The sequence below is a fragment of the Pogoniulus pusillus genome, chromosome 1, assembly GCF_015220805.1.
Source record: "Pogoniulus pusillus isolate bPogPus1 chromosome 1, bPogPus1.pri, whole genome shotgun sequence".
Taxonomy (NCBI): Eukaryota; Metazoa; Chordata; class Aves; order Piciformes; family Lybiidae; genus Pogoniulus; species Pogoniulus pusillus.
The window spans coordinates 29,077,999-29,099,960 of record NC_087264.1 but is presented as its reverse complement, the minus strand read 5'-3'; the positions used below and the strand labels follow the sequence as shown (position 1 = coordinate 29,099,960).

General features: G+C 39.6%; 1 protein-coding gene across 3 annotated transcripts; it reads right to left on the bottom strand.

Annotated features, from left to right (window-relative positions):
* Positions 1 to 898: 898 nt before the first annotated feature.
* SNAP23 (synaptosome associated protein 23) lies at positions 899 to 21,829 on the bottom strand. 3 transcript variants are annotated; one of them, XM_064146470.1, is made up of 8 exons: positions 21,717 to 21,829; positions 11,706 to 11,811; positions 11,175 to 11,216; positions 9,519 to 9,567; positions 8,919 to 9,036; positions 5,561 to 5,713; positions 4,886 to 5,030; positions 899 to 1,765 (listed from the first exon to the last, which is right to left on the bottom strand). In XM_064146470.1, exons 2-8 carry the CDS (start codon positions 11,760 to 11,762, stop codon positions 1,700 to 1,702), a joined length of 630 nt encoding a protein of 209 aa, XP_064002540.1. In that variant the 5' UTR covers positions 11,763 to 11,811; positions 21,717 to 21,829; the 3' UTR covers positions 899 to 1,699. The 3 variants fall into 3 exon arrangements, with proteins under 3 accessions (XP_064002540.1, XP_064002549.1, XP_064002532.1); XM_064146479.1 differs by lacking the exon at positions 21,717 to 21,829 and adding an exon at positions 20,237 to 20,686; XM_064146462.1 differs by lacking the exon at positions 21,717 to 21,829 and adding an exon at positions 20,303 to 20,686.
* Positions 21,830 to 21,962: the final 133 nt, after the last annotated feature.

Sequence of the window (21,962 nt, the reverse complement as noted above, 5' to 3'; positions counted from 1 at the left end):
TTTTGTTTTTAAATTTCTCTAAATATCAAGTTGTCCTGGGAGCGAACAGAGAACACAGGAATCAAGCTGATTGCATTTACACTAAAAAGAAAACAAAACACCTTACAGTTTCACAGCAGATTAGTGTAATCTCTCTAGCCCTGTGAATATTAATGGCTACAGCATACATGTGGACTGCCCTTCCAAGAAATTACCCCATAATGCTGTTTTAATTACTCCTCCAATCAGTTAGGTTTGAAGAATTTTGCCATACAACACTGAGCATCACAGCCAAGTACAAAACCATTTTCACTTTTAAGACAGGCATAATATATTGCTGGGAGAAGTTATAGAGGTCACTTGCAATTTCCTCGCAAAAGAACCCAAAAAAACCCCAACCAAGAAAATCCTGGGATGGCATCTGATCATATTACAGTAAACCCACAATGTTCTTTCCATGAAATGAGCTTTACCTCACCCAGGCAGAAACTCCTCTATTCTGCAATACAACAGAAACTTTTAATTTTGAAGCAACTGGGACACGTTGTATTTCCAGTTGCCACTCCCAATACCTGCAATGACAAATCAGTCAGCAACCTATTTAGAACTAGCATACAGTTCTTAATTGGTTCTGTTCTTCCAGATTTGTGACAAGAAGTTTTATAATAAGCTTCTCTGTTGCCAGTAGGTTTAAGAAGCCCCCTGAAAGTCACTGCAGAGAACAAATTTCACACCAGATCTGTCACAGTTTTGCACTGGAGAAAGGTGTAAACCCAACTCCAGTAAAAACTGACCAAAACAGAATCCAATACGGGATGCAAGAAAACCTGCACTTTTTCTTCTCCATTTCCTCCAGTTAAGATGTATCAAACATGTCAGTGTTAACTTCAAAATGAGGGGCATAACATTTTCCATCAAATAAATACTTCAGGGAGTTTTATTTTCTTCTACTCACATGTGCATGGGGTTTAAATCAGCTACACGTACATATAGCAAACACCAGAACAACACAGCATAATTTCCTAGTTGGGGCCTCCAAACCAACATCAATTCACAGTAAAGAAACCTGTATAACCCTCCAGTTACCTTTATGTTAAGGTTCATGTGGTTAGCAAGTGTTTTAAAGCCCTCAACCCACAAGTACTAAGTACTGGGCCTCTTCAATTCTGTAATTCACAAACTTACCCTGAAATCAATCATGTGGTTTGGACTGGAAAACTATGGTTAGCCTGCTAGGGATACAAATCAGACAAGACTCAACAAGTCCCTGTTTTAGTGAAGACACTCAATTTATGAGGTATTTCAAACAGTGCAAAGTGCCTTCTCCAACCTTCCATAACTGTGAATTCAGGTTACCCTGCTTCTTCAACTTCAATAAAATGGACTGTATTTTGGGTGCAGAAAACAAACAAACAAAAAGACTGGGAGGGAATAACAAACATGCAAGAAGATTCTCAAAGCTGTAACACTTTTAGCCCTGAGCAGTTTCAAAGGAAGTGAAGACAGATGGGGAGGAAGAAGCTATATTGGCTGCTTTCTTGAAGTCAAGGCCATGTTTACATGAAGCAATTGAAAAAAAAAAAGGAAAATTAATCCCTATACAAAACGTACTGTTTCATTATTCCCAGCCCCTCTTATTTCAGAATAGCAGTTTCACAGATCCATGAATGTGGTGGCTTGCAGCTGGAGAGACAGCGTCACCGAACAATGACAGCAGGCTTCAGTTGTCAATTAGTTTCTTGGCTCTGATGTTGGCTTGCTCAATGCGTTCCCTGTTTGTATCAGCCTGAAACAGAAATTCATAAGTCACTTCCAGACTCATGCAAAACAATTTAAAAATTCAAGTTGATGTGAACTTCTGAATTGCAGGGTGCTATCACCACGGTAGACAGAAGGAGAACAACGTAAGCTGGAAGTAATTCCCCTCCTGCTATAGCTAGCATATGACTGGTAGATAGAAGGCTGAAGATGAGCCAGCAGTGTGCCCAGGTAGCCAAGAGAGCCAATGGCATCCTGGCCTGGCAGGAACAGTGTGGCCAGTAGGACAAGGGAGGTTATTCTTCCCCTGTACTCAACACTGGTCAGGCCACACCTTGAGTACTGTGTCCAGTTCTGGGCCCCTCAATTCAAGAGAGATGTTGAAGTGCTGGAACGTGTCCAGAGAAGGGTGACAAAGCTGGTGAGGGGCCTGGAACATAAACCCTATGAGGAGAAACTGAGGGAACTGGGGTTGTTTAGCCTGGAGAAGAGGAGGCTCAGGGGGGACCTCATTGCTGTCTACAACTACCTGAAGGGAGGCAGTAGCCAGGTGAGGATTATTCTTTTCTCCCAGGCAACCAGCAATAGAACAAGGGGACACAGTCTCAAGTTGTGCTGGGGAAGTATAGGCTGGATGTTAGGAGGAAGTTCTTCACAGAGAGAGTGATTTCCCATTGGAATGGGCTGCCCAGGGAGGTGGTGGAGTCATCGTCCCTGGAGGTGCTCAGGGAAAGACTGGATGAGGCACTTAGTGTCATGGTATAGTTGACGGAATAGGGCTGGGGGATAGGTTGGACTGGATGATTTTGGAGGTCTCTTCCAACCTGGTTGATTCTATGATTCTATGATTTTGGCAGAGAGAATGAGGAGAAAGTTTTTAGTCTTTAGCTGACTCGACACATGCAGCAGCTTGCCTCAGCAAATTGAGAAGAGTATTAACAGAACAAGGTGATAATAATTCCCTCTTCAATTGTTCGGACATCTTTGGAATCATACAGGGCAGCCTTGTTGCTGTGGACTAGAAGTGACTCATGAGTATAAAGACCATAATTATTTTGCTCGGTGCAAATCCATGTTTTTCATCCTGATACTCCCCCATGTCCTAGTGTCAGAGTAGTATGGTATCTGTAATAAAAGCACTTAATTTTACTGTTATAAAGCCTCACAAGTTAGCCACAGCATCTAGGTTAAGCAAGTGTCAAAAATACAGTTTTGCTGAAAGGAATGGTAAGAAGCTTTGAAATAATCCCGATTATCTACCCTGCAGTGGGGAAAGAACAGGATGGGTAATACACACACCACCAGTCTCTGCCCTCACCATGAGTTAACTGCTTGAGAAACTCCACTTGTACCCAATATTAGCCATTTCACACTGCCATACTGCAACGAGCTGGGAAGAGGACACTGGCAGTCCAAGCCTACGTTGTTTATTTTCTGCGCTTTGGGCGTCAAGGGCTGGGGAGAGGCAGGAATCCACTACACAGAGAAGTGAGGATCTAACTTTTTAACACTACATCAGAAACACATCGATCCAGCTACTAGGTCTAAGGAAATACCCATAACACAAGCTTTTATTGGAGGTTTATTCAGGTTAGGAGTCCTCCATAACAATGTGTGACTTTTCATAACCTGCAGGCAAGTATGTGTTTTCCAGGTGAGTTGGATTTTTTTTTTTAATGCAAACTTAAAGCATCAAATCCATTCTGAAATTAAGCTTAACACTGCTGTTTTTTTGTATGATGCTGTCCTTTGGAGATTTATCCTCAAAATATTGATTTGGTTTCCATGCAGTTCACTGGATTTGAAAATAGCTACTGGCAGAAAAGGATTCATTTAAATATCCTGGGATAGGTTGCCAGTCTCAGAGGCTGGAACTGCACTTGCCTTTTTATTGCTCTTTACTGTAGTAATTCTAATTTATTCATATGACATTTTAATAGGCCTGATAAGTATTTTTTTCCTTCCAGACTACTAAAATGGAAAAAGCATCAGATCAAAATAGGTGTTGAAATAGTCAGAAACGCTACTGCTGAACGCAGTTAATTCCCATTTGCAGTTACTCTGACCAGGAAAATTTTAGTCTACTTTATAACCTCTAAGAACTTTACAGCTCATTTTAATCTGCAATTAAGTTTTCTCATGTTCTTTAAAATGTTTGCCTTCACTTTTTACAATTATGTCACATCTGCACTTTCAGGGAACAGTGCAAAACAGTTAAAGTACCCTTTGTAAGATCAAGTTGTTTGGCCCTATCAGTACAACAATCCCTAAAGTACTAGACAAAACTGAGATGCTGTCATAGGTGTAGTCAGCATTTATGTGAGACTAGCTCAGTATTAAAAGAAAAAAAACACAAACCTTTTCTTGTTGCATTTAATCCTACTGGACATTTCAGTGTTTTGGAATTATTTCTGCTTTTTTATGTCTTTAATACACACTGTTCATTAAAACTGTTGCTTCCTTCAAGCATTTCAGAATATGGGGATTTCTAAAATGTGGCTAACTTCCTCATAAGTTAGCCACTTGTAGGAAAAACAAACCAAAACACTTATATACAGTTGATTTGTTTGGAGAAATTAATCTTTAAAGCCATAAAACCCACAAAGTACCGGTTATGACTAATTTCAAGCGCATGTGATAGTAGACTTGTAGGGGCACAGGGACACAATCTAATTATTCTGAAGTCTACACAGCCCCAAATATTTCAGTCCACAAGAATTAAGGCAATTAATTACTTGTAGTTTATTTTACATTCAGTGATTATAGTGGCTTTAGGAATTCTAGAACAATATTGCTATTGGTAAAAACATGTATTCCCTACCACATACAGCCACAACTTCCCAGCTACACCTCTAGCATTTGTTCTTTTGAGCCAACCAAACTTGGTTAATTTCAGAGTTAGCAGTAATCTGTGCTGTATTTTTAGTTTTCCCAACACTGAAGCACTAAAATTTTCAGAAGCATACCCAAACACCAAGCATTTCAGTTTTCTGCTACACAGCAAACACCAAGCTATCTCTTGATCAAATCACTGCAACCTAGAGGGCAGTATAGTCGTAATGCATATTTCTTGTAAATACAGGAAAATGAGCTCATTTCTTACACCTTCTCAACTAAGCTGAAGGCAGAGAGGACTGTGGACACTTACCTTCACATTTATCCGGTCTATTTGTTTATTCTGGGCATCAATCTCATTGCCCATATCCAAAGCCATGGTTTTCAAATTCCCAAGAATGTTTCCCACTTGAGCAAGATTTTCATCCATTTCATCTTCTCTGGCATCATTTGTTATCCTGTTCAAACAAATTAGAGAGTGTTTCCAAAAAAAACACAAATTTGCTTTTTTCTACCCTAAATTTACTGTAGCAGAATTAGTTTGTTGCACAGTTTCAATGCACTGCATTCAAGTTGAGGTACATTTTGACTCTCTTAAAAGCCCATATATTCCAAGCAAGTGGCCCACTGAAAAAGGTGCTAATCTAGCTGCTGTTACAAAAATCGACTTAGATTTTGAAGTAACAGCTATAAGATGAAGATATTAGTCTCAAAAACACTTTGTGACAATAGAAGCCCTTGATATTTTTATGTTCCTTCAATAACTAAGAAGCAAACTCTGCAGTCCTCATATCCAGAAACAGACTGATAATATCACCACTGTGTAACAGGTGAGCATTACAATACTTGATGTGTAGGCTTACACCATCTCCTCTCCAAGCACAGAAATTATTATTGAACAGCTTTGCCTAAGACGCAGCTGAAAGAAGCTGACAACTGGTAATTCAGGATTTTTGCATCATAAACTGGGAAATATGAAAAAGTAAACCTTGTAATATATCCGCCACTTGGTCCTCTAGATGTCTGAGGCTGCTGCTGATTGATCCTTCTCGGCTGCATGGATATTACATGATCTGTTGAGTTCTCTGTTCCATCTCCCCAGGTTGCTCTGTATGCCTTGCTAGCTTCAAAGTTCTTCGTCCTACTCCATAAAAATAAGGAACTTGAGCTACTACATTTTTGATATTACTTCCTGACTGAAGTTATCTACATATCTATGATTTACAGAAGCATTTGTTTTGTGCCTGAAAGATTAGATTTTTGTATAGACAGAGCCTAGTCCAGGCAACACAATTTCTTCTCTCAGGATAGTACAAACATTGAGTAACTTGAAGGACAGTGATTTGGTCTTAGTCTTTAATGCAAGCAGAGTAATTTCCTCAGTCACATACTTTACCAGAAGAGGGGAAGCTTATGAGTTTAAACAGGAAAGCTTATGTTGTCATAAGATACAGCTGCATTTACAGCAGGAGCTGGTCAGTACTAGTTACTTTTCAAGAAAGAAATGAGGATGAAGGAGAAAACTCCCTCAAATACAAATATCTGCACTACGCAAGAAAATCATTAATCCTGATTCCTTTTTGACAAACATGTTTTGCCTCCAAGTCCTCTTTTTGAAGTTAACATTTTTCAGAATAATTTTGATTTTGAAATAACCCTCCTTTATTCTGCAACTCAACTGTACTAACTTTATTACAGCAACAAACTTACCATTACACCTTTACCACATAATTAAGGGAAAGAAACTGAAGAATGCACACTGACATGAAACAACTCAAGACTCACAGACCCACAAAAGCAAGAATGGAAGAACATTATAAGAGAGAAATAACTGATCTAAATTGGAGTTGGTTCTCACAAACCCTAAAGAACATTTGGAGAGGAACATTCTCACATTCACCTTTTTTGTGGCATTTTCAGGTTTCTACTACCTAATCCAGACTCAAGTGCCACTTTTCCAGTTCTTTTAAAGCCTGTGAAGGGAAATCTCTAGTGTCTTTCAATACATCCAACTTACAAATGTGAAATATTTGGGCTACTGGAAGGCACTATGGATACAGTAATTGATTACTTCTGGTTGTAGACATAGAAGAGGTATGAAATCAGCTGTAATGAAGTATTCTCCTCATTTGTCTGGCTCTTAAGTATAAAACTAGGGAATTATTTTTTCCTAGATCAGATTGTATGAAAAGTAATCTAGTATGAATGCCAAACAGAAGAAATGGAGTAGTTTCTCAGTTCATAATGGAACAGTTGCACCCATCAGAACCCTGAATAAGCCTGACCTTGTCAATTCCAGCTCCTTGTGCATACACAGGCTTAAAAAATATTTTTATGCTTACTGCAAACTAGCTTGAGCATTATGTTTTAATCTTATTCACACTAAAGCTGCAACAGCAGGAGAGCTTGGCATCGGGATTAACAAAGTCTTAGGTGTAGAGGTAACCATGAGGAATTTACTGGACAAAACCAAGTGGCCTGGAAACTACTCAGACATCCAAAGTAGAGAGCTAAAAACAGAACAATTGTTCAAACAAAGCGCAGTTACAAAGGAAGCTTCTCGTCACCTGCCTTTTTTTAGCGGGCTGTTTTTCCAATTATAATGCATTCACTTTTCTCACGTTTCATTTCAACATCTTTCATTACAACACATCATAGTCACAAGGAGATCTGCATGCAGACATCATGCATGGGCAAGCACAAAGCCAAGAGAAGCATCACTTGAGACAGCCAGTTAAGTTTACATCTGTGATCAGAAGACTGACCTTGTCCTAAAATCCGCTTTCACCAGTTAAGTGAATACTGCTTCTTATCCTAGTCTTCATTTTTAGAAAGCAAGCATCAGTGTTAGGAGAGAATGGAGAAGAAAATAGTAAAGACCAGCAAACAGGTAAATTATTATTAGTACACAGATTAATATATTAAGGTACTGCCAGTAGTTCATGTTTTCACAAAGCTTTTATAAACAATCTAAGCCTAAGAAAAATAAGACAAGCAATATTTAATTCAACAAGTGTTCTGATTTAGGTTTGTAAAAAAAGCTTTGGAGATAACTGGTTGACAGAAAAACAGATGTAACAGTAAATACGTGAAAAGCATTCAGCTGCTTCTTTGCTGCTTTCTACTCCTCTAGTTGATTTTTCTGCACATTGCTGCCTGTTTTGGTACACAGTTATTTTGTTATGTGTGTACTTGGAGTGCCACAAGAGTTCACAGATTTTGAGCCTGCTCAGTGTTCATAAGCTGCTTAGCTTGTGTGAAATAAGACTGTCAACTACAGAAAACAAACAAAGACTGTGTCAAAATGTACAAAGTCCATCAGCTTGATAAAATTAATATCAAGTAGTAAGCATGCCTATCCAATGGTCAGGACATTTTTGAAGTACTAAAATTCTAGGACTTTCAGCCTTGGAAGCCACATTCATATCTATCATAAAAGAACCTCAAGGAATTTTTACCTGAATTTTTGCTACCTCTCAGTTGAATTAAGTTTTTTTTTTCCCCTCATGCAAAAGAGCTAAAAAAGAATTATCAGAGACAGCTCACTTAACAGGTCCCACTCCTAAAATAACTTTTTACTTTGAATAACTATGATCACATTCAATTCATACAGACTGATTTGATATTTTGCTGCTTAAAGATAAAGCTAGTCTCAGAAAAGTGTTCTTTTCCCTATAACACTGGTTTCTGATTGTTTAGAAGCACACATCAAGTGGCGTACAAAGGATCAGATTGCTTGTAACTGACTTGGATACAGCAGATGCAACACTGATGTTATAGAAGGCCTTCTGAAGCAGGTCTGCAAGGATTTATGTAGCATTAGTGAAAGATGAATTTAAAGTCTGTTCTCCTACCCTCTCTTCCTACTGTGCATTTAAGAAATACCTAGGGAACCAGTATTACTTCCCTTCTACATGCCAGAAGCTTTCTTGCTATTCAGTTACAAAAGTATTTTGGGGAATAAAAAAAGGCCAAAACACCTGGAATCAAATTTCCAACTCAGACTTCTCTTTGCCTCTTAAGGCACACAGCCATCCACCATCGAGTTCGGTCTCGTCCATATGGACACCAAAAGCATTCTACTAAATATAACCTCTGAGGAGATTAAGGCACAGTTGTGTAGACTGCTACATTTCATGTGCAGCAGCTATATTTACAGTGAAAGCAGCTCAACGTATGGTTAGATGCAAGTAAGCTTTAGCTGGTCTCACACAGCTTCAAAAGGCTGCACCTGTACAAACTTTCCTAGAGGTTTAGCATGTTTTCATTAGCAATTATATTACAGTCTATCTCCAGTAAAGCAACTATTGGAAATACACTAAAACTTCAGCAGCAGTTTAACTGACCTGTTACAAGGACAAACACAGAGACCACAACATTTGTTGAGCTCTGTCAATGTCTTCTCAGCTTCTCTCATATCCTTATTTATCTGGTCCAAGCCTTCTTCTATGCGATCTAGTTGTTCTAGAAGAGAAAAAATTAACCTGAATAAACAGACTAGGGAAATGTGAGGATAGGATATTAACATTTCTTTCCAGTAGGAAAGTTTCTATTCTGTATTTACCAAGACTAATGCCTATTTCTTAATGTATTCTGAGATTAATCTGGTGACTTATTTTTAAGAAAAACATCAAGTGATAAGTTTTGGTTACTATATTAGAAATACTGTCCATACCCTTAAAGCACCAATTCTGTTGCTGCTTATAATGGGAAGGATCCTCTTCTGTAGCAGAGTTGTACTACATTTTAGCTAACATGGTCTCTCAACTACTTTAAACCTCCTCTTAAATACTAATAATCCATAAAAATACTTGATTATCTAATGTCATTTTCAGGTAAGTAGTCTTTAATAAACCTTTACATTCATCAAACACTCTTGAACAGTAGTCCTTTTTCTTTCATTCAAGAAATTGATTTTTTACTGTTAGAAAGAGGGGCAAACTCACCTCCCTGTTCATCCAGCATGGTGATAGTTTTGATGCCAACATCCTGGGTCTGCAGAAAGGCATTTCAGATATAAAACAGATGCCAATATACTAGCGTAGAATCAGGTCTCTATATTAAATTTGATAACCCAACCAAGTTCATAAAATGCTGTTCTCAGAATAACTTCTGTAGCAGTGCTGTTCTAAATTTCAGATTAGATTCTATGTCATCTTAACAATAATCTCACCTGCTACACTATGTTGGTTAGCAGGTTTTTTCTTTGGGGTTTGTCTTGGCAAGGGCATTTTTATCCTCTACACTACAACAAGATAAAATGTACTGTAACACTCAGATTGAACTATGACAATGTTAAGCTAAAAAAGTAAACCTATGTTTGCCTTACGAAAAGTGGCAACAACTTTAGTCTTGTGGAAAAAAAAAGACTGAACAAAACCTGCAAAATTATCCTTGAGAATGCAGCAGAATGTATATGAAAAAGACTAGCTCATCACTAGTTTTGTAATCAAGAAAAAGAAATTATCAGTAGAAATATACCAGAGTTCTACTCTTTGCTGGCTCAGTCTTGAACACAGCATGCAGCACATGTCTATAATAGGAAGTTACTTCAGTTTCTATGAATGACCAAACTATGACACCAAGATGTTACGTTGGCTCATTACATGATTCAAATGCCTCGCTGATAACAGTAGCACCTTCAGTTCCACAGCAGCCTGCAACCATCTGGGCAGTGAATCCAGGTTCTAAAGCAGTAGAGCCGAGACACTTCATGGTCCTTGTTCATTGCATATTTTTATAGTTTTATCACACTGACAATAAAATCACTCAAGTTCTCAGCACTGAAATTCTAAGCATTATTTTTGAAAGCCATTAATGCTTAATCTCTGAATTCCCATTTGTTTATGGCATACCCACTTACTAGCAAAACTGCCTTGCTGAACCAGTAAAGCTTTAAGTCTAACAAAGCTGACTGTAAGACAGCTTATCTTACTTCCTACCAACAGGATGCTCTAGATTTCTTTGAAATTACAGTATCAAAAGTAAACTTCAAAGTATTTCTACAATGGGGCACGTAAACCTTAACATGTATTCCTCATACATCACCTGAAATACAGATTTGTTTCAAGTCATCTTTACTTAACATCAAGTCTCATCATTACTTAACTATCTTGGAAGTTAAAAACTGGTGAACAGATTGAAAGGTGTGCACAGAACTACTTTTGTTTAAAGCCAGAAATAGCCCTACCTTCCATGATCCCACCCAACTAAGCTCTACCCTCTTCATCAAAGCAAAACGTCTGCACACTGTGCACAGGGAAAGTGAGCTAAAAGACAAATGGAAGATGTTGTGACAAGCCAGTGATGCAGCAGTCAAAGCCATAGCTGACCATCACAGAAGATTTTTCATAATTAATCTACAGCACTTAGGTTAGGCTGTGTTACTTAAAGAAAACAGATAAAAAAGGATATTGATCCTTCAGACTTGACAATGTGAAGAACATTATGTTTGTCATTCTAACTTTGTCACCGAATTCAAGTGTATCAAAAAAAGCTTGAGGAAAATCAAAAAACCTGGCTAAGCTCACTTTGTGATAGCTAAGAGGCTGCTTATGTTTTATGTTAATAAATCCCTACAGAATCCAAAATCCTTTTCTTACCTCAACAGCCATGCCAAGGATCCTCCTCGTGCTTTCCAAAGACTAGAAAGAGAATTTTCAAGTGAATATGCTAATAGTATATATCAGTGTCTGAAAGTCATCTTCCCCAGTTTATTGCAGTAAGGCAACATACAAAAAAGTGTACAGAAGTTCAGCGGCCTGTCTGTATGCAACATATGCTACAATATAGGCATAGCAACATCACACGAGGATTTTTCAGTAGCTAGCAAACCCTTTTTAGTACTTGCTAGCCATCACAAAACCAAAATATAGTCAAATGAATTTACACCATCTCAGTAATCGGGACTGGGTGATCAGTACTCAATGGGTGTCTTCACAATTCAGACATTTACATTAATTCTCACTCCAAGTAGACGTCTCTGGTCCAGTGTCTACCACATGAAGTGAGACTCTGAAACATTCTCTTATAATCTTGCAGAATCACTACCCTAAGATGCCTACATTTTTAAAAGAGATTGTAATCCTGGCAAGTATGTATTCTAATCCCAGATGGCCTCCTATAATATTTACCTCATCAGTGACCTGGTTGGCCCTCAGCTGAATTTCTTCAGGCGATAGCTCAGCCATGATGAGGAGTTACTATTACTAAGTGATCACGCTAGAAAGAATCTTCTCCCTGTAGAAAAAGATACCAATTAATCATGAGAATTATCCTTTTATTGGTTGAGTTGAAACTGTTCAAAGAATGAAAGCCTACATTTTAGCTTTGACAGTACAACACCTGGTTAGGACTAAAAAGCACTAAAACACACTCAGTTATAACATGACTGAGGAGTGAAGAGAAATGCTGGAAAAACAAGTATGTGAAAAAGTTCCCTTCCCAAAACTTGGCTTCATAGACATTTAAAAAAAAAATTCTATCCACTGTTAAAGTCAGTAAATTACAACTGAATAAAAAAGGAAAAAAAAAAGCTTCTCCACACAATGGTTTATCCAGTAATGCAGAAATAAACTCCTTCAGGCATTAAATCCACTAGCATAAGCTTTAACTGCTCTCCTTCCCTTCGAGGGATTTCAACAGTCAGAAGGGAAAACATTGTCAGACTAGGCATCCTAAAATTATTCCAGTAACACTCCAGAAACAGAAAATTCCTCAAATTCAAAAGAATCTGCAGAATTTTTAAATTATACATCTGCACCTCTAGGAAAGGTGTTTAAATCTACCTTTCCCATAATAAAGATAGGATCAAGATTTTTCATAACTGAGGCCTCAGCACACCAAGATTCAATTTTTCCTTTAAACAGGAGATATATTTGGGGCTGAAGAGATAAGAGTTTTTGAAAAAGCAAGCCAAATGAGTGTATTCTCATCAGATACAGATTTTTTTTTAGAGGTAGGAATCTGTATTTCTGTTGGGTGAATGGCAAAGCGGCTGGCAGTCCTAGCAATGGGAAAACAGAGCTCCCGGGCTGCAAACACATTTTATAATAGCACATAACTTGAACAGTAAGAGGATTTTTAAAAACTTAGTCTTCTCCTTAACTTTAGATTAAACCTTGCCCTTCCACCTGAGTAGCTTCCAATTAAGTTCACATCATCCACTGAGATCCCAACAAATGTCCTGTTTGACTAATAGAATCATATTCCATTTTTCCCTACAGGGCCAGTATTTCAAGACATAATGTTGAGTACTGCTCCTATATGGTCAAATTTACATAGATTCACTCAGCTGTGGGCTACAGAATGGATGTCGTTCACATCTCTTTGCAGGAAATGTGCACACCTCTGAGGACAAATCCAGTTCAAAATATCTAATCTCCTACCGCAGAAGCACTTGAAATTTGGTGATACTTCAACAGGTCTCATCTTTAGCACCCAACATACCTCCTCAGGCATTCTCACACAAGGCCTCCAACAGCTCAGTCTGCAGTAGCCCAGTTTCACTACATAATCAGCAACTTTTTTGCAACCTTAAACTTTATTCATGAGGTTTATTTAGGACAGTTCAATCCCATCTGGGAATGTCCTTCAAGCTGGCTTGCACAGCTCAGGACTAGTAAAGCAGGGCCAGGGAGAAAAGGACCCATTTTGACTTAATTCATTTAAGCACAGGAAAATGCCATCAAGCTGATTCTTTGGGTGAAGATCTGATATTTGCCTAATATTCAGAAACATGAAACCTCAATGATACAGTTGCAGTGAACAAACAATACCTGGATTAGTGTAATTGTTGCAGGTTTGGCCAGCCTTTCCCTACTTTAGGTGAAACACAGTCAGGTAGTTCAACAGCTTGGTGCCATAAACACATCTCATCTTGGACAGCAAAAAGGACATCATATTCCCACCCCATGAATACAACACCAAGAATCCCATCATCACTGAAGAAGGAGGTTGGAAATGCAGCTGTATTCCCAAGGTAATCTGAATACTTTTCAGCAGCCTGGTGCCCCGTTCCCCTTTGCAGCTGTGGCTGAGGCTACCCAGGAGTTCACATTCCATCATAAACAATTGCTGGCCAGATGATGCAACCCTAACTCAGAAGTTGCATTCGAGTTACCCAAGAGCTGTATCACAACCAACACAACAACATAACAGTTCCTTTACTTTTGACGCAAAGGCATGACAATATTCTCAAACACATACAAAAAGGATTTGTTTATAAAATAAGTCTGTAATAAGAATCTTCAAATACATTATACATCAGGAAAGTACCCAGAATCTGATGAACGTATCCTGTGAGGCAACTTACTGAGTTTTGTATTTTATTCAATACTGCAAGAATGTTATCCTGTGCTATTAGAACCACAAGGTCACAGAAAAGGCACTGAAAAACAAATCAGCAATGAGACTGGAAATGAAGGTGACTGAAAACAAAGAGGAGTTTCAACTTGCAAACTAGTATTTTTTGCTGGTATACCTTGGAAGGTAACATATTACTCAAAGTGGACAGTCGTGAAGTAACTTTGTGACTGAATCTCACTATCCTAAATTCACCCTAAGCTTGACAAACATGATACTAACATTGTTCTATGAAAGATAATGACATGCTGAAATGTGATAGTAATTACATGAAAAGCCACAACCATTATACAGAGCTACTTCATGTCCTGTTAGCTATGGAACTACTTCCCCCAAACTTTGAGCTGTATGTTGGTTCGCTGAAGAACTTGGAATCCATTACTTGACCAGTGAGTAGTGACACACAAACCCAAGAAATGCCTTTTTTTGCATCTGACACCAGACAATGGGTTGAAAATCAAAGCACTTCCTACTAAGATCTACCACTGACCTATGTGGGAGAAACCTAAAAAAAGCTACCTGGAGTATATTTGTTTGAGACAAATATCGTGATGATCTTATATCAGTGGGAGGGTATAGTGAGGGTCCTTTGTTACCATTCTTGAGGTTTTATGACACTCAAAGTAGTGACAGAACCTTTCTCCTTCTAAACTTTCCAGAAAGCTCATCTACCTTTAATTCCCAGCTACTGCCACCAGAGCTATGGAAAACAAGATAGCATTTACTTCTCTTATGACAGGTTTAAGAACAAATGCTTTTTTAATTAGTATGACTACAATGTCTATTTAAACCAGAATATCCCAAATGCATGTGTTAGACTCCGAAACTCATATTTTATTCCTGTCAGTTTGTACAACTGAGTTCACCAGCACTGCTTTTGTAAACAAAACCCACAAACACATGCACTCACACCTGCACAGTAGATCTGTAGAGGAAGTTAGTGCCAGAAGGCAGAAGAGAAAGAGATGTTCCCTACGCAGCCAGATGAACTCTCAGCATGTTGCAGTTAATACTGCACGCACAAAAAAGCACACAACTGAGCAGCAACTGTGAAGAAACCAAACATTAAAAAAAACCCACAATTCCAGACATGGAGACACTTGCTTGACAGCGACAGCTGGAACATACAGGTATCTTGCAGTAAAGATACCTGCTAAAGAAGAAAACAATCACCCAAAGGAATTATTTTGTATTGAAAGAATAGCGCCAGTATCCAAACAGAACACAGTACTGGTACCTTAAGAAAGAATACTCATTCCCTCCTCTTTGTCTGAGAGTCAAGGCACTTAGCTGTTAAGTTACTGGTATGTGACAATCATGATTTTATACCCAACACATTAAGCTTCCTCAATAAAAATAAAATCCTCAGAGAAAATAAGTGATATGACTAAACTGTTCCCAGCATGTGTTTATTACAATGTAAAATTTATTAAGGCAAGCATTTTTTTCGCTACTCATATAAAATGTCTATTTTCTTTGCTTTCCCTCTCCTAACATTGGTTACTTTGTGACTAGGATTCAAAAAAAGGGAAAAAAAGGATGTCTATAGAGAGATTTCCTAATTGTATTACAACAATATTCTGCTATGTTAGATTATTTTCTCTCTACAGTGGTGAATTTTAAATGACACACTAGTGCAATTAAATACAAAAGTAGAACTCCTTTAAAGAAGGATATAATGGCAGCTGTATTTACTTTTTGTTATCAACAAGTACCTTGCAGTATTTATTCAGTTACCTCACTACAAGAACTGAACACATTTCAGTGCAACTCCCTCCCTAGCTCCTGCACAGGAAAACTTGTCACCTACAGACTGTGCAGAATCAAGCTTGCTACAAAAATGCATTATCTTGAAGCAACTGGCCTGCTCAAACTTTTCTATCAGGAAATGTTCAAGACTACAACACATCCATCAGCTTAACTATTACTACCTCATAAGAAGTAAAATCCATCAACAAACAAGAGCAGGAAAGAAATTAATTCAGGGCCTTTAAATCATAGTAATTTGCCTGTTCAGTCCAGAGACTATGGGGACAAAAAACATATTCTGAAACTCCAATTTTGACCGTAAGATGCTATGGTCAGCTGGTAAGATGTTATCCCTTTACAAGACTTGCCCTGTAAACTTAGTATAACACATATTAGAATTAGGATATTACAGACAAAACCAGTTGAGGATATATTAGACTCAAGTTATTTCTATCCCTTGGACAAGACAAATAATGAGATAATAATGCATACTGAGAAATAATAAATATATTTCTGATTAGACTTTCTTTCTAAGCACGATGCATTTATTCATGGCTTCAAAACCCCTGAAAAAAAATAATTCACTACCGTATGTGAAGCAGTTAGGTTGGAGAAAGTCAAGGAAAAGACACAGTGAGGGTGATTTTACAGACATGTTTAAAATCTCAAGGCATTTCTCAAAAAACAATGAGAGACATGACAGTCAGTTTGGTGCCAATTTTAGCACAGTGCCAGATCCATCCAAAGCATCATTAGCTTAGGTATCTTAATTTGGTTAATTAACACACCCACAGAGCATTTGAAGCTCTTTAATAGGTTCTTTGTTTAACTTAGAAAAAGACTGGAAGGTGACACATTGATACAAGCTATTTCTGTGTCAGCAGCAGGGTGACCTTATGAGAATATAGTGCCTCCTTTAAGAAAGTGCTGTTCACATTAGCACATCTCAGGTATCACAAGTATTCATCAGGTGTCTGCCAGCTCCAGCTACTGAATTGAGAGCTAACACTTGCTAAGCCATACCCTTCATAAGACTGAGTGCAACAGGAGCAAACTCAGTGATCTGCTGTCTCTGCATGTGAAAGTCTCCAAGTCTGTATTACCTGCTTGTGATCAGAAAGCTAAGACAGTATCATTTTATCTAACAGCAGCTCTCTGGCTGGATTTCTTACAATAGGCTCATAAAAAACCTAGGAGAAAAAGTACAACATTTGAATTGGCAAAGTCTCAAGATCAAAGCACTGCAATAGCACAGTCACCTTTGTTACTCATCTACCCAAAATTCACAGGGAAAACATGATTTTTTTCTTTGTCGTCTCTGACATTGAACTAAGGTTTCCCTCTGCATCATTATGATTTTTTTCTTACAAGTTTTTACTTTTTCAAGTGTTTACTTATACATTCAGAATTACCTCTACCCTGGCTATTTAAGCCAACACTGTTTCCAATGTAAGTGTGGTTCCAAAGCCATTCCAACAGTGACACTATGTAGTCTTTTCAAGGGATTTTCAATCCAAATAATATTCTCAAATTTGCAGAAAGGTTACTGGAAAGGTAATGAAAGCTATAGCATGCAATTTAAATGCTGCTTGGACACACTTTTCAGCACTAGCTGTGAAGCGATTCTAAGGCTTATTAGCTTCCAAAAAAAAAAAAAAGAAAGAAAAGTTCATTTCTTGTTTTACAACAATGATGGCATACTCAGGCTGTGATATCCAAAGTTGTCAAAACACATGAGCATTTTTTTTCCTTAACTTTTAGCAATTTGAATCAGCTACAGGGTCCCAGAAAGCCTAGTGAAGTGCTTGCTCAACTGCAATCACAGTCTGCATCTGGAAAGGACTCTAAGCAGAGAGAGGCTGTCAAAGAGGCAAGTTTTCTTAGACAGGTCTGTCTGCACCAGACCAGTAAATTGTTCACACACGCTCACAAATACACCTTAAATGACCTGTTCTACATCTCTGGCTAACATGCAGCAGTTCTGTGCCTCCGACAGACTAAACACCTCTCAGAAATTTGTCATACATCCATCACATTTGCTTAACACCACTGATTAATTCCTGACTCACCATCTGAAGGTCCTCTATTTGAACAAAGTCCCTTTTCTATCAAATTCTGCTTCAATTCAGTATCATAAACTGTTCTTTCTCCTTCTAGTTTAATCAGTCACATTAAGCACAAATGGTTCTTTTTTTTCCCTGTTAGATGTTTTGCCAACAATAGCAGCATACCTTGGTGCCCAGTTCCATAAATGCAGAATAAATAAGTGGTCCACAACTTTTACCTGAATAGGAAGTAAAGTGAGAGAAGCAGCAGCCAGCATAATGCTTCTGGACATGGAAGAAAACAGCTATGACAGCTGAAAGATGGTATAAGATTATCGCTTTGTGGCCAAGACAAGATCTATCAAGTTTGTCTTCTAGAAAAAAATTCTTTCTCTACCAGAAGAGCTATTTCCAAGCTGTGAATAAAAATCATATAACTCATAAAATTTCCTAGCAAGCCTCTGTGCTTCTATCTCATGCTGTTTTCCTCTTCGAAGTCTAGTTACAGTTTTCAACAGTCAGGAGCAGCTGAGTAGAAAACTTTCACACATATATAGCCAAATTACTATTTTTTATGAAGTCATGGCATGAAAGAAACTCCTACCCTTTTTATATCCAAATGTCTGCATTTGACCCCCTGTTCATTTCAAATAAATCAGTAACATTCACACTGTGTCCTTCTAACATAATCCATCAGCAGGAATACCACAGTCTTAAACCTTAAAAATTCTACAATTCTCATTTCAGCAGTTCTTTCCTTGGACATTTTACACACATACCAGGGAAGAAATTTTAAATAATAAAAAGGTAGGAAGTATGAGATGGCACAACCCAGCTGTTGCAGCAATTGACAGAAAGTGTATATTTGGTGGCCTTCTCAGGTGTTCCTGCTGTAAAGCCAACTGTTGCCTTCCCCAAGAGATGGGAAAATTCTAGAAACTGTATGCTTAGAAAAGGGTGAACATTGATGATGATGAATTTATGTGCATTCTTGCAAAGATTAAAAATTGCACAGTTTACAAATTAAGTGGCTTTGTGCTGAAGATTGGGGATTTTTATTCTTTCGAATTCTCCCTACCACTTATCTGGAAATTGCTTTTCTTAACAACAGTCCTTACCACTGTTATCCTTCTTGTTAGTCATCTGAAACTCAGCCCAGCTAATGCAAATGGTACAAAATATCAGCACCAGGATGTACTCCCCCATACAATCATGTCTACAAGATAAATGAATAAAGCATCTGTGACCCTGGGGGAAGAGGTCAAGGCTCAAGAACAAGACACTACTCTGCATGCTTCCTGATTTCTCTTATCAGCTTCCTGAACACACTGCACAGAGGTGATAACACAGAGAATATGCGCTAGCACTGCCATCTTCTCTGCCTAGTGCGTTTCAGCTCTGTACTTCTCTCAACAGTTAATTCATGCCCCTAATAAAGCCTCATGACATATCTCCTTCAAATTAGTTACTGGCCAACACAAATTCATGGCCAACCCTAGATTCACAAACAGAACAGACTCCATTTCTTCTAAAGAAAAACAAACAAACACACACCAAAACTGTGCTATTTAATAAGCTACTTCAAAAACAGCAGAGCAAGGGATAACAGCTGTATAGATTGGTAACTATAGTGACTGTCAGTAAGCAACTGATTGCTCAAATCAGTTAAGGAATTGAAATCATAAGAGGCTTTTCCTTTGTCTTCAAATACCACCCTACATTATTGTTCTCTCTACAGCATAGGATCAGATTTATGCTTTAAGTAAAACCAACTTGTTTGCTACTTTTTGTTTATGAAGAAGTAGAGCAACACCCAGCTGTTTCTGAACACTGAGCACCTTTAAGATGACCTCACCATTTAAGAGAGTGAAAAGAGGAAGGTAAATAGCTAAAGTTGCATGAAGAAATTTCCAAAGTTTCTTCAGCTTATTTGCTTAGGTTGTCACCTCATGTACGTTAAGAGCTTCTGTTGCATAAACCACATTATTTCTTACTTTTTTTTTTTTCACTTTAAAGCTAGGTTAACTTCCCAAAAGTAACGAGGGCATAAAAATGTAAAACTAAACCCAGCACAGGTTACTTTTCATACTTATTATTAACTTGTACCACAACAGCACCTTTCCGGTTAGTTTAAAAGTAGCAGAGCACAATTTAAGCACAGTTTAAGCAGGCGTAGCAAGGGTGGGGTTTTCTCCCGTACAACAGCTCAATTCAAGGGCTCTCACCAAGCAAGTAAAAATTCCTGGACAAGGTACTAACACCACCAGCAGAAAGGGTTGGGCGATGCCTCCCCCCACACACGGGAACAGCCTTGGAAGCCCTGCCGGGCCACTCAGACCTGCACCACGCCACGTCCCCACCACCCTCTTACCCCGCGGTGGCTCGCCAGCCCAGCAGCCGAGCCAGGCCGGCGCGGCCGGAGCCGCCCCACAGAGGCCCCCGCCCTCCCTCAGGGAGCCAAGCCGGCCCCACGCATGACCCTACACGGCAAGGAGGCAGCCACAGACCGGATCCGCCAAACGACTACCAGAACGCAGTGACCGGACAAAACGAGACCGCCATCACACACCTACCGCCGCCGCCCCGCCGCGTCGCCTCTTTAAAAGCCCATGTCCCGCTCGGCCCCGCTGCGGGCGTCCGCCCGGCCCCGGAAGCAGCACCCCGCACCACGCAGCGGAAGCGGCGCGGCGTGCCACACCCAGCATGGCGGGCAGCGCCGGCGCCCTCGTCAGGCCCGCACACGCTGACGGGCGGGAACCGATGGGCCGAGGGCGGTCGCCGCGGGCAGCCCGAGTACACTCATCATGGCGCCGGGGGAGGGGTGGTGCGCCTGCCATCGCGCCGCCGCCCAGCAGCGCCGTGTGTCTGGTTAGCATGGCCAGGCGGTGCTAGAGAGTCTGCGTTAACAGGCAGCCCAGTGAGGCTTTGCTGCAGGTAAGTTACTCTACATTAGGAGGGAACGTTACCAGAGGTGAGAATGAAGACAGAGATGGAAAGGTGCTGTTTGGAATCGTAGTCCTCATCTTTTGGACCTGAGCTGGGTAGACTCTCATGAGAAGTATTCCTTCGTCGGTGTTGATAACTTACCTGTCCACGTTGCTCTTACGAGCCATTCCTGCTAATAAGGCTGCTGATTTGGATTGCTGTTACAAGTTCTCGCAGCATCGAGGCCCACGGAAGCTTTCCCAACTTGCTGAGCCTGTGCAGCGTCCTTTTAATGAAAGTGTGGCGATCTTAGAACCAGATCTTGTTTTCCCTTCGTTCTTGGGGATATTGGTGAATAAAAAGCTGGACATGAGCTGACAGTGCAGGCTCACAGCTTGGAAAACCAACTGAATCCTGAGCTGCATCAAAAGAAATGGCCAGCAGTCTGAGGAAAATTATTCCCTCTACTCCACTCTTGTGGGATTGCACCTAGAGTGCTGGGTCCATATTTGGAGCCTTCAGCACTTGAAGGACATGAAACTATTGGAGCAAGTCCAGCAGAAAGCCACAAAAAATACCATACAGCTGTCTGGAACACCTCTCCTGTGAAGAAAGGCAGAGACTTGGGGTTGTCCATCCTGAAGAAATCAGAGCTGTTCTTATTATGGCCTTTCAGTACTCAAAGGACACCCGTTAGAAAGATACGAGCTGTCTTTTTACCAGGACCTTTTCCAACAGGATGAGGGATAATGGTTTTAAATCAAAGTAGGAGATAGAGACTTGATATAAGGAAGAACTTTACAATGAAGGGGGTGAAATGTGGGCACGTGTTGCTGAAAGGTGATAGATGCCCCTTGTGTAGAAACTTTAAGTTTGGGTTGAACTCTGAGCAACCTGGTCCAACTGAAGATGCATACTGTAGAGGTGCTGGACTAGATGGCCTTTAAATTAGGTCCCAGCCAACCCAAAACATTTCAATACTTCCTAATTAAGTAAAGTGCTCCAGTGAGCTAAGGCTTATTTTGCACACTGTTCAGCCCATGTACAAGTGCACACTCTTACCTGTCTTCCAGATCGTTCCTGGAACATCTTCCAGACGCAATCGTCCTGGGTAGGCTGGCTCACCACAACAGCAGGGGTTTATCACGGCCGAGGTGCCCGCTGTCTTCATACCTGCTTTTTTAGAGCGGCAGCATGTGGCACCAGGTGTGCTTGCATTTTGAGTGTTTATAGCTTTATGTATGCAGACAATGACCTTTATTATCAATTCCGTTAAGTAAACGCTGCCAGGCCTACGGTGAAACCTGC

Coding starts and splice junctions, on each gene's coding strand:
- SNAP23 (XM_064146470.1), bottom strand. CDS start 11,762: ATGGCTGAGCTATCGCCTGAAGAAATTCAGCTGAGGGCCAACCAGGTC. Junction 9,037..9,518: donor CATGCTGGATGAACAGGGAG/GTGAGTTTGCCC, acceptor TTTCTCTTCTAG/AACAACTAGATCGCATAGAA. Junction 5,031..5,560: donor AGTGGCGGATATATTACAAG/GTTTACTTTTTC, acceptor TTGTTTGAACAG/GATAACAAATGATGCCAGAG.